The sequence below is a fragment of the Neopsephotus bourkii genome, unplaced genomic scaffold (assembly GCF_033783945.1).
Source record: "Neopsephotus bourkii isolate Nb327-2 ecotype Australia unplaced genomic scaffold, CSIRO-AGI_Nbou_v1 NB_1037, whole genome shotgun sequence".
Taxonomy (NCBI): Eukaryota; Metazoa; Chordata; class Aves; order Psittaciformes; family Psittacidae; genus Neopsephotus; species Neopsephotus bourkii.
In genome coordinates, this window is record NW_026901526.1 from 2613238 (window position 1) to 2626761 (window position 13524).

Genomic DNA, 13524 nt, shown 5'->3' on the forward strand with positions numbered 1-13524 from the left:
TAGCTACCAAAGGTTCCCTATCCTTGTGCTTCCCAAATCATCCTGCAGCTTTCAACAAGGCAAACAATGTCAGGTCCTACCTCCTAATTCCCAGATTTTTTAGCTTTAAGCATCTGAGCATTAAAAAGCATCCTGAAGGAGCAGATATCAGAGGTAGGAGGTGGAGGCCTGGTGCTTCACCACACAACAGTTAGACCAGTAGGTGAACATGAACTTTTTTGGGCTAAATCAAAGTACAGTACTGCCTGCTAAATCCCTTGAGCAATGAACTGTAGGACAAGTAATTATACCAAAGAATTCCATTACATCAGGTTTATATATTTATCAGATCGCAACAATAATTAACAATTGCATCTACTCAAAGTCCCTGCAGCTTTGGATCTACTAATTGTATAGGCTGACATGTCGCTCCACAGCATGATGCTGAAGTATACCAACAGAGAGCACCAGAGACATAAGCATTTGACAACTCCTTGAAGATACAACTGGCTCCTGCACAGTTTTCTCACACATTTTTTTCATGAATGCAATACTCTTCCATTCTGAAAGACTTTCCTGTGATTACCACATACTGGCTTAGGACAGGCCTGTGACGTGCTTGGCATCTACTGGAAAGATGCTTCTTTGTGTCTCCTCTTGGGATGCCACCAATGGTAGTATAGGAAGACAGAAAAATCTGCCATATCTATATTGTCCACAGCAGAGGTCAGAAAGAGTAATTGGAGACACTCAAGACCACACAAATAGAATTGGGCTTGAACTGAAAGAAAGACAACCAATTTTTCTAGAGGTAAGACTAGGGAGGCTCTAAAACTCATTGCCTAGAAACCTATGGTCCCCTCATCACTGAAGGGAAGTCAAATATTGGTAACATATGCATGTCAGAGGGAGAGGCTAACCTCCTGGCATTGCCTTCCTGTCCTATATCCAGTGCAAATCTGCCAATACATTAATGATATAACTGTATCTGATATTAGTAATCATGTGGAACCATCCCCTATACATATGAACAGGGAAAAGGCAGACTCCACAGGCTAATAATTCATGTCCCCACTGTGATCATCCTGCAACGAAACAGAAGCTTTGAAAGGAAAGAATAGAAGCACCTATTACAAAAATTTAAGCTAGAATTAATATGGTTTTAGAAAACCTTGCTCCTGGCCTGAGGCACGGACTGAATTACATAGAAGACCTCTTAATTTGATTTTAAGCTCCTTTTCATAACAACTTCCTGCCTTAAACTACCTAGAGCAACTGGACTCTGATCCATAACCCAAAGGGTAGAAGGAAACAAAGTGTTACAATCATGTAACTTAAAAAGAAATAAAACCATAAAAATATCACTACACAACGCATAGCTTTACAAGGTGGTGCTTTGTGGGGTTTTTTTTAAGGATTTAGTTCCTAAAATTATCTTAATGCACTCTAATTGCTATCACTTTATCTTTCTTTAATTGCTAAAAGCCTGGGCTGGATTCCATCTCCTGTTCAGTATCTTGGAGGAGACCAGGGAGCTGGTGAGAGCATCCATGGGAACCCACATGGGGGCTCCCTGGCAAAGATTCCCCAGCACAAGCTTCTTGCTTTCTGAGCAGCCCTGGCAAACAAGAAATATACAGTCCTTGGAAGGGAAAAAATCCTCTGCTGAACAAGCCACTAATTACACTTCCTAAAAAGTTTGTACATTGCTCAAAAATCACAAAAAGCTTTGACTCTCAACTGCCAGGAAGCTGAGAACATATTTTAAATGCAAACTGCCAACTCATGAGCAACAGGGTTTCAAATCATGCTACTGGGAATCTCCTACTGACACTTGTGGTTGACAACTGACACCGTTGACAAGATGCAATATCCAAGGATCTTATCTTTTGGCATAACTTTTGCATGCTCATCTTTGAAATCCTGCAGAGAGGGAAAACTTGGTCTCTTCCGGACAAGAGAAGCTTTCTGTGCATCTTTCAGCAACCTACTGCATTTCTCCTACAGATCTGCCTTATGTCCTTACAGAGGTTCCTTAGTTCGAATACATCTGATTTCCTTTAAGGTCATCGCACCAAGATTCTTAGCGTCTTTAGGAGCACATTATTTTCGCATGGATAACTGAAGATAATCTAAGAATCCCCTGTTATGTCAAAGGGACAGAGAAAGTATTAAGACTCAGAAACGTTTCTGGTTCCTGGAGACAGAACTCCTGGCTTCTGGGGAGTTGACGCAGCGCAGCTGCACTCCCCACTTCGGCAGCAGAGGGTGCTGGCAGAATACCAAGGGTCCCTGCAAAAATACACAGGGCTGGTCGTTCAGGTGTGACTGCAGTTTGTCCAGAGCACACACTTCACGCAAGTATCACTTAGGAAGATCAGCACGAGTGAATGGTTTTGGATTACGTTTTCAGTATCACCTAAAGTCTGTAAGATCTGCTCACTCCATGCAAAAGTGTGCAGCATACTCACTCCTATGCCCCATATGCAGCTTCCGCAGTCGAGTCTGGAAACAAGGTCAAACATTAGATATAAAATACCAGTCCAGCTGTTCTTGTAATTTAAGGAGAAAATGATTGATCAAAAAACTCAAGTTTGAATTTGAACTGCATGCACCGTTACAGTTGGTACAGACTCCTGCTGACCACCTGCGGCTCTTAATTCTGCTCTGCAGCTATCAACCACACTCTCCCCAAGCCCAGCTGCTCCTATGGACACCGCGTCCTGTCTGCTTCCCACCACATGAATGTCTTCAGGACAAATGGGCTATGCAAACATTACTGCTGTTTCTTCTGCCCCTTAGCTTTAGCATGTGTTACTAGGAAGCCAGCGTAAAATCATCTCAAGCATTAGACAAACTCTGAAGGGCTGAACATCAGAAATGCTGAAGGGTTGTAGGTGAGGTCACAGAAAGTTTATCTGTTTTGTTAACAGAACTGACTAATTTATGGGTAGAAAGAAAAACCTTCCTTGTTGCACATGTATTTTTTTTCCTTTTCAGATGTGATCCTCAGCTTGCTAACTAATGGCTTCATGATTAAAATATCCAAGCCAAAACATCAAGAGTGTTTCATTAAATTAAGCTTAACAGAACGACAGTAATTTCACATATCTTCCAAATAAAATGTGAATGCAGCACACTCCTGTAAGCATCATAAACTCCCGAAAATGCCATCTCCTTTACTGCATCCTGAACTTGTTTTCAAATGCAACAGTTGTAACTATGCTTCAAACCAATTAATACACCTTCCTGATTTTCAGTCTCCATAACAAATAAAACTATTATGACCCTGCTGTCAATCAAAAATCTGCCTTATTACAATCTGTCTTTACTGCTAATTAGTGCCCCCGTTTCTTATTAGCTATGTCAAATTTTTACTTCCTGATGGATAAACACATTATTTTCACTTACAATTAGCGTGATGCTTTCCTGTTAAAACTGAAGTATGAAAAAGTTTGGCCCTCCCACAAAAGCTGCGCAACGTTTCTTGGGCTACAGTCACCACTGAACCCCCCGCTCTGACAGAAAGGGTGAAAGGACAAGTTACCAAAAAGCATAAGCCTAGAACGCTCCAGATTTCTAGAGGCAGACTGAATGCAACACATAAAACTCCTTTCGCGCAGTGCAGGTGGTCTCAAACTGGAGACCGCGCCGGCAGCCGCTGCGCACTCCCGCCCCGCTGCCTGGTTCCGTGACCTCCAGAGCATCACCCCACCAGACCGAAATGACCGTCCTGAGCAGAACACTTTCTCCCGCGCCCCGTCTGCAGCACCTTCCCACACGCAGCCCCGCTCCCCGCCGTACAACCCCGCTCACCTCGGGCGCGCAGCCAGAGCAGCGCCAGCAGGCAGAGCCGCCGCGGCCAGCTCCGCTCCTCCCGCCGGCCCATGGCCGCCGGCCCGGCCGCCTCCTCTCCTCGCTGCGCCCCTTTCCTTTCTTTTTCCCGTTCTCCTTTCCTTTCCCCTTTCCCTTTCTTTCCCGGCGGCTCCTGCCCGCGGCCGGCCCCGGCGGGGCAGGGCTGGCGGCGTGCCCGGCGGGAGGGAGCCCCCTGGCCAGCGGGAGCCGCCGCCGGGAGAGGGACCTCTCGGCTCCCCCTGCCCCGGCAGCCCCCAGCCGCGCAAGGAAGCCGGAGTCGTCACGTCAAACTGCTTTAGGCTTTCGCACATCAAACGTTTCCTCCGCCTGCAAAGAGACCAACACCAGCGCCTCGGGAACTGCGACCCCTTCACAGGCAGAAAGCGCTCGCAAGCGACAGCAGCGAGTGAAAGAAGCAGAGGAGGAACACAGAAATCTCCGCTTCTGCACGGCGGCATTTAAAGATAAGGCGCCCTCCCTGCAGCTTTTCGCTGGACAACTGTTACAAACACTTTCTAAGCTGGTATCATTCCTCAAGTACTAAATGAGCTGCTTCAACATATGTGCAGTGCATGATTTCCCTATAAGCCTGTTAGTGAGTCAGGCGTGCATGCGGATTTAACTTCACCCCTGATGGTCACACATGCACAGCAGTTGTGTCACCTCTCTGCTGGGTGCACTAAACGAAAGCCACCCCAGCTATAGGGGTAGGATTATTAGACTTCTGTATTAATTGTTTCGTGATACTTGCTTAACAAAATGCCATTTTCAACTGATACACCAACTCTGATCAGCACCCAGAGAAAGGCTGTTCAGGTAGCCATGGCAGTGGCTGCAAACCCACAGAATAACCTATCTATACATCTGCCCCTTAGGACCAGAACTAGTGTTTGGAACAACTTCTACAGCATCAAGCAGCAATGTTCTTGAACAAAAACACAGGTGAGATCCCCAAAACAGTGAATACAGCAATATAACAGGAAAATTACAAACCAACATACCACAATAAAAAGAGACAACTACCAATGGCAAAAAATTATAAGAGCAGGGATAAACTAGGTATTTACAAATCAACTGCATATCAATATATAGTAATTATTAATATCAACACTATTATTTCTATCTACAAGAATGAGAAAAGTAGAGTTTGTGATTCATTATCTCATTTCTGATGATGTTTGTTCAGTTTGGACTGCTGTAGCTAATGGAAGTCTGGCATCTCAGTTGGTTAAATTCCACTATCACACTTCAAATGGTATTTGGCTCTGAAAAAAGTGAACCCCCAGATGCTTTCTGGGGAAGATCCACATCTTTGATGATGCTTAGCAACATGGAAATCTTTGAAGTGGCCGTTTAGCAGCTGTCACACAACAATTAGTAATGACAGAATAAAATTCAACTTAACGTGACTGACAGTAATCTGGCCAAAGTGTTCGTAAACCAGGCCCTGAGCAGCTATCATCAATGTGATGAGCATTACTCTCATCTTCCCAGTGATGTATGAAAATGTATTTTCCTTTCCTCATCCTTTTGTTTAAAATTCCACTACCTGACTGATTTCTACACCATTTTACAATGCAACTGCAACACAGACATACATTCCTATGCACATGATTGGAATGCATCTTTTATGTGTATAAAAGCTTTCAGTCTTTCTCATGTGTTTTCATTCCAATAAATGCAAGAAACTAACACAGTAATGCCTAAATGGGCTTCGAGCAACCTGGTCTACTAAAAGGTGTCCCTGCACATGGCAGAAGGGCTGGAACTACAAGATCTTTAAAGCTCCTTTCAGCCCAAACCATTTTATGATTCTATGAGTCTTGATTACAGATTTGCTCCATACATATCTGTTTTCAAAGGAAAAATTTTCTTGGCATTAAAATTCACATTTAACCTATACACTGTCTTAAAAAAGCATGCTTGATGTTTCCTTCGCAAGCTCCCATATAAACAACACAAAGATCCCTTAAAGCAATGGTTTAACATCTACTGGCACCATTTTAAATGCTTCTATTACTGAAATAAAAAATCCCAGACTGCCACATATCAGACACCTTTCAACAAACACTACAGAACAGACCATTCTTCCTACATCAGACATTGGATGGCACTCCTGTGACCTTTCTGACTCCAAAATGCAAGCATACTATTATATTGGACACTCAGGGAACAGACACCACAAGCTCCAGCTGTGGAGCCATAAAGGACTGGATGAATTCAGAGCTGCAAACATCTGAATCTGGAAGACTGCCATTAAAGTATGGGGAATCTAACTGCAATGCTCTTAGGATGCCAGCAGAACTAATGCATAAAAAAAAAAACAGAGCTCCTTGTGCAGACTAAAGCAAACACAAGTGGGAAGAACCTCAAATACGATTGGAAAGCTGCACCATACCTTGGCAGTTTAAATCAACATATGCCGGGATAGCCACAGTTAGCTACTCTGGTTCACTGAAGAAAACCTGAGATCTGTAAGTAGGCATACAAAAGTTAGCCAAGGTTGAGCACGCTGTAAAGTTACTGGCTTTCATCAGTTCTTCTTCATCAGTATTAACCCCTGGTGCCTAATAGTTGTTTATGAGGTGCGGATGGTGGAGGACTCTACTAGACAAAGTCAGTGATGCCCCTCTTTCTTTTAATTAGGTTTCTCTGCAAATCCATACAGTATATATGGATATCAGGGGTTATTATTCCTCTTTGGGACAGTGGCCAGAAAGAAAGCACAAATCAATGAAGAAGTGACAGCTCAGTGATGGGAAGCAAAGGGAAGAGAGAGGTTGGTTGTGTTTCTCTGATGTCCTCAGAGATCAAGGTGTGAACTGCAACTAAGGAATCTTTTTTACTTTGCATTTTCAATGAGCAGCGAGGTATTTTGCACAAAGCAAAATAAATAAATGAAGCAAGCAATAACATGCTGTAATTACAGGGTTTGTTGGCAGGCTGTCAGTGTTCATGGATCTTCCCCTCAATCCTGGGGAATACATTAGTATTGCACGCTTACTCATATAGAGTGTGCAAGCAAGCAAAACCACTGCAAATTACTGCCCTGATAGGGACATTGTATTTCTGAAAATGGAAAGAAAATTTTCAAGTTATCGTAAATGTGGAAAAAATATTTTCACATCATAGAGGATGACTTCATTGTTTCCATAGTTATTAATGTCATCAATTATATAACAATATCTTTGAGTTCTTCCTGCTAATTATGCTATTTTCCTATATATTTTGTGCTCTGTATAAGCTCTTCACTTATTAAAATCCTTTTCTAAGCAGAAGCACAAATCAAGAAACTCTAAATTAACATTTCATTGCTGCTCTCTTTTATTTCCTGGTTACAAAAACAACCCAATATTTACACTACAATATGTAATGTCCACATATGGAAGGCTCTTCCTTTACACAAAACCTGCTTACTGCTGCTTTCTCCACAAAAGCTGGCAGAAATGAATTCTTTAAGGCAGGATTCTCTAATATTTTGACTTGCTTTGTGCTCAAACACAGCATCCCCATTTGTGGAGCACAAACTCAAAAAGAATAAAAAGATGCTTTCACTCAACTTTGAAAAATTGTGCCATTCAAACGCAGGGACAGGCAGAAAACAAAAGCTGTGACGTGCTTAGAAATCTCTGAAAAGACTCTTAAAAAGGCTCCAGAGAAGCGAGTTGAACCCTTTTGCCCCAGTTTCTTCCCTTCCACCCTGCTCCACCTGTAGGGTGCTCCACTGACAGCCCCACGCTGAGCAGTATACCCCAGGCCCTGCACAGGGACTGCCACTGCATTGCCACCCCATCCCCCTGCCGCCTGGCTTAAGGGACTGTCTAGTATTCCAGGCACATATTCCTCTGGGGTTTGTTTCTTTTTTTCTCTTCCCGGAGATGTGCCAAAGTCTCCCCTCCCCTCTGTCACCTTCCCCCCATTTGGAAAGGGTGAAACAGGAGCAAGAAGGGAAAAAATCCCATAATTTGTCCAACGCATGCAAGGATGATTTGTGTTTGCGCTTATGGGGTATGACTGTCACTGCTGATCTGCTTTCAGGCCTAGATTACATCTGATAAGGGCTGACCTTATTTGAGTATTCACACATTATGCACTCATGGAGAGCACGCTGGACACAAAGGTCCCTCAGATGTTCTGGGCATCAATCACACTCACAGCATGGAGGCTGCCAAACTTTTCTTCCCTTTAACTCCGGAGAGGAGAGGATAGTCCAAGACAGACTTAATAAAGTTTAAAGCTGTGCCACAGTATATTTGGGGCCCATTGTCTCCTAAAATCATGCTTTTCAACAAATTCTCTGTAGTTAGCACAGGCAATAATCCATCTTTAACAAATTGGGGCGGGGGGGGGGGGAGACTGTGGGGAGGAGGGAAGGCAAACAAAGGGCTTGCCAAGTCTTTAAGACAAATAAAAAAATGCCAACCAACCAACCAACCCCCTTCTATTTTTTGCCACATATTTACAAAAACTAAGCAATTTCTCAAAATATTTCCTAAAACCATAGTAATTTCAAAACATGTTTAAAGCAAACCATATCCTTAAGAACTCATGAACCTATTTTTTACCATATGCAAATACATTCATTACCTTAAATAATGCATGCTTTTGTAAAGAATATATTCTGAACATCACTAACCACTGAAACATTTCATCTGTTGCTATGACTGACACCTCTGTTCAGACTTCCCTGATTTCACAAGAATTAAAACTAGATTTATAAACCTTCTGTTTCAGTCTGCATGTTTATTTTAAATCATGAGAGTCAGGAGGAAATAAGAGCACACAGCAGCTGAGGCAAGTGTTGCTCAGAAATGTACTTACCAGCAGGGCCCAGCTTAATTTATAAAGTCTAAATTCTCATACACCATCATCCTTACGGAAAAACAGACTCTACAGACCGCAAATTTTCATGGAAACAAACAGCCTAAATAAACCATCATACCTAGCTCTCAAACACCTTTTTTATTCCCTATATCTGTAGATAACATGAAATGACTCTCAAAAGAAGGTATGATTTGCTTTGCTAGAACATGCTTGTTAGCTCTGAAACTTACTTACACTATATGAAGTTTCTGCTCTCCACAGCTGGACACCCCAGGAGTAACAGTGAGCTAAAGGCATTTTTTCATATGACTGGAAATAAGTACAAACACACATCAACCAAAGCCTTGGACAGGGTGCCCTGAAGAGTTCAGTGTGCTCTTTTTCAGGTTTAGATGTTGTCAGTGATGGAGGGCTTGTTGCTGCAATTCGGGAGATCACTTCACAGCATAATGCATCTCGTCATGGGGAAGTTCTGCTGCTTTTCCAGAGCTGGTTTGTCAGAGGTTTTCCTTCCAATTTAAAACCATTTATTTCTCAGTTATATGCCAAAAGTGACTGATCCTTGAGAAAAGCAGCAGCACACTGTCAGGAGACGTGAAAAGACCTTTGGATTAAACCACAGGTAAAGTATATTGAGAAGGAAGTAGTCTTCAGGCAGACAAAAATCTAGTAGCTTCCAGTAAAATGGACAATATCAAAGATGATAGCATATGGAAATCCACTACCAGTTTCTCTGAATTTTTATTTAAGCCATTCTCAGTAGTAGTTTGGACACTCACTGCCTTCAGGAGAGACATTTCCTAGTGAGGAACCGCTGTGGCTGTGTATCAAGTGTTGCAATATATTCTTTCTGCCAAAAAGCAGCAAACCATCCATCTCATCACATGTGGGAACTGGGATGCTCACTAAAGGCTGAGATTTCAGTCCAAGTGCCCTGTCTATAAAATTGTGTTCAGTCTTAACTGAAGTGTTCATTAGCAAGATCGTGGCTACACAGCATTTGGATTACAAGTTTCAGTAAAATAATAAATCATTGTAAGGAGGCAGCTTTGTAAAAGGTGGCTATTTAGGAAAGTTAAAGGAGCTTGGACACACATTTGACTTAATAAGCCAGAAATAATTTTTTATAGGTGTCACACTCTGCCTGATACTGCAATGAGAACCTGCACAGACTTGTCGGTGGTACTACAAACTGGGAGTCATGCAGCCACCATCAGATCAAACAGCTTAGCACCCCACAGCAATTTATCTGCTGCAGCTCCCACTACCACACTGGCTATATCTACTCAGCTGTTGAGCCAGAGCAGACTGTGCCCAGATGTCTCAAGACTATGTCAAAACAAAACCCCCACGTAGACACAAAGGCTAAAGGCATCCCCAAAAGATCATCTAACATAGCGATTGCTGCACTGACACAATAGGGCAGACCAACAGCTCAGCTTGTCCATATTCCTGTCTCCAATAAAATGTATTTGCTTTTTATTATTTTTTAAACGCACTGCTTTGTAATTTCATTGGGATGCCTCCTGTCTTTTATTATGTAAAAGGTTAAATGGAAAAATCCAATTTGCCTCCTCTCTTTACATGTATTATTTTATTTCCCTTTTTCTGTCTCCTCTTATTGAAGTCCTTTCTAAACAGCCCCCAAATTTTAAATTCTTTGCTCCTTTAGGAGATAGCTCATCTCTTATTTTAGTCACCCACCTATTTCTGCTGCACCTTTTAGTGAGCTGAGATGGCCAGATCCGAATACAGTATTCCCCAACTGATGTGGCACTCACTGAACCACGTGGTCACTTTCAGAAATCAGCTTTATCTGCCTGCTGGAATAAAATGTTTTATTTGCTTTTCTCGCTGTGCAAAGCAGAAGATTCCATTTACTTGTTCAAGAGGACATGAAGGATAATTTTTGTTCTCAGAGTTAATTCAGCATCCAGGAAATATACCAGTATTTTGCGTTTGACAATGTGCACTTGCCAAAATTGCTTTAATCTGCCTACTCACATCACTTTAGCAAATCTCTTGCAGCTTTGCTTGATTCTTTCTGATCTAAGCTAATTTAGATAATTACTTTTTCCTTTTCTGAAGTCCCTCTTTCCTCCTAAGCCTAAAATATCCAAAACCAGTTCCAGAAGTAGCTTATTACTGCCTTCCTGGTTAGCATGGGAGCAGCAGTTGTGCCTCCCAAATCTCGGTTTCTCCTTTCCCTCTCAACATGCCGAAGAATAAGGATGCAAGACAACAGAAGAGGAACACCAACAGGGATGGATGGTTTACCTTGATGGTTGGGTACAGAGGGGAGGAGAACAAGGAGAGGCCTCTAACTGCCCTCAGAAAAAAAATCTTGCAATCATTCATACTATTTTTTCCAGGGTTTTCCTCTCTCATCCGTAAATGAGATCCACAAACAACCTGGGCCAAAAGCCCTTGTCCCTGGGAACCAATCCACTTGCCTGCTGCAGGCAGAGCTGGCAGCTATTCTTCAGCTCATTTTGCCACCTGGGAACCTAAACTTAGCCCTCTGGTCTGGCCAGAAGAAAGGGTTGAAGGGTCGAGGGCAGATGGGCTCAGTCCTAGTCTCGGGATGCCACGAGGTAGCTTAAGCAACGCACGTGTATCTCTGCACACGCTGACTCCACCTGGTACGTTATTAGGCAAACTGAGCATCTCCTTGCCGAGTGAGATATTTCTAGGTGGTTATAATGACAGCTAACATGCCAATCTGAAAGTGTGGAAAACCAAGGTTAAATCTACACCAATAAGCCACTCTACTGTAAATTTTCCTTTATAACTGAGAAAAATTACACTAACAGGTTTAAACTTGCATAACAATAATAGGCAATGCTTTTAAAACATAAAGTGTTCTCACCAAGTAAGTTAAAGCAGAGTCTCTTGGTACAGTCTTGTATCGGTACAAAATTTCATGTTTTAGAAGTTCCTTCCACCACAGCTTGCATTTCAGCCTCCAAGGTATTCTAACAAGCAATAAATGGACAAGGATGTAGATTCATCCCCCACCCTAAATGCATGTCTGATGGATTTGGAAAGTGTCCTACAAACTGAAGATAGGCATCTGCCAAAATAAATCCAACACTAAATTCTTGCAAAGGATATTTTTTTATTCCCATACCTCTTACTGGTTAACAATTTCCAGTTGAAATAACTTTTTTTCTTTTTTTTACTGAGCAAACAACATGTTCCTCTTTGCAATCACATTGTTCTGTGGGTTGGACTTCACAGCAGATCACCATGAAGAACCACAATGGCACCTAAAACCACACTTGGCTTTAGGTGCCCAGACCTCCAGGGAGCTTAATGCCATAATACACACCCACTATTTATAGCTTTTCTATAGTGACAGGTGCACAAAGATCACAGAAGTAACCAAACACACAGAAAGTAAATGCATTTCATGACTTCAGTCTTGTAAAGGCAAAGCAGTACTTGGCATCCAAGTAAATCTCAGCTGTATTTACAGGTTTACCACAAGCAAATGTTAGAAAAAAGAAAAGAAAAAAAAACAAAACCCAACACAAAAAGACAACTCAAAACAAAGCCAACCAACAACCAAATTTCACTCCATTTCTTTGTATTACAACAGAAGACATATCTAAACTCCAAAGTAGTCCCTAATGTGGCAAGGGCAAAATACAACCTCTCTGCGTCACTCCTCACTGGTATGATGAACTTGAAGGCAAATAGGAGCTTGCATAGTCCACTGGGCTATTGAATTCTCGAGAATTAATTTCAGTGTTGCTCACTTCTGCAATATTATTAACAACAAATTTACACTGGAAGATATGAGACTTCAACAGTGTCCCTTATTCTGGTAGCACATTTTGTTTGCTTGCGTTTTCTTAGCTAAAATGCTTATTCAACATAAAAAAAAACCTCTTGGCTCTGCCTCTTTAAATAAGTAGACAGCTTCTTTAGTCCTTCACATTCCTTCACCTGTCCCCAGTTACACAGTACAGCTGCTTGAGGGTTTAAGATTTTTTTGTGAAGTAACAGTTCATGATAATCTCATTAAATCCTTTCTAACACTTTCCAGTTCATACAGGATTTCCTTCGCTGGGGTGAGTGAAGCAAGGATTGGCTGTTTAAGCAATCTCTGTGCAAAGAGTCCCCCAAAGCCCTCCTTGCAGAGCAATCCTCGGCAGCCAGAGAGTGCAGAGGAACAAAATCCTGGCCCCAAACGAGGAGCTGGAACAAATCTGGAGATGTAGCAGCTCTCTCTCTGTAGCTGAAAACCAGCATTAAAAGTGTAATCCCCAATAACTTTTGCATGTAAAACAAATCATGTGCTAAGTAAGCTCCTTTACCTGTAAATCATTCTGTTTAAATGTAGAAAAGTCTCTCTCTCTCCACTAGGCTGGGAAATACTCATCTCAAAGGAACTGGACTGTTGCGCTTTCTGGGGGTGGCTCCATGATCAGGTTGGCTGCTCAGACATCTCAGCCATTCCCAAGAACAGGAGTCAAGCCTCCCAGGGGGAACAGAGAGTGTGAAACACACGTGAGCCAAAACCAGGCCTGATTATTTTATAGATATGTCTTCTATCAGATCCTACAAGCCATGCTGTGGGTGTCCTGAAAGCATTTTCAAGGAGAGAGATCTCCACAAAGAAGCAGATGTAAGTAAGACATTGGAAGTGAGACCAGGAAAGGCTAGAATGTCTTAAACCACTCTATGAGGAAATGGAAACAATTTTTAGGCTCCATAAAAAAAAAAAAAAATCTTCTATAGCATCAACTATTTCTATCAAATGGTCAGTTTTCATTTCACTGTACACTGTCTCATCAACTGCAGTTTAATGGGACTTTTCCCTATTTACATGCACTTAAATGGCAAATGCACATTTCCTGC

The 13524-nt window shown here is 42.2% G+C and overlaps 1 protein-coding gene across 4 annotated transcripts in view; it reads right to left on the bottom strand.

Annotated features, from left to right (window-relative positions):
• BMPR1B (bone morphogenetic protein receptor type 1B) overlaps positions 1–13524 on the bottom strand; it is a 191160-nt gene that overhangs the window by 68000 nt on the left and 109636 nt on the right. Inside the window, exon 1 of one of the 4 annotated variants that reach the window (XM_061360950.1) lies at positions 3796–3960. The exons of the other annotated variants lie outside the window; for them this stretch is intronic. Coding sequence (XP_061216934.1) covers positions 3796–3868 — 73 coding nt within the window. The 5' untranslated portion in view covers positions 3869–3960. Of the gene's footprint in view, positions 1–3795; positions 3961–13524 lie in introns of those variants that run through there. 4 annotated transcript variants of the gene reach the window in all.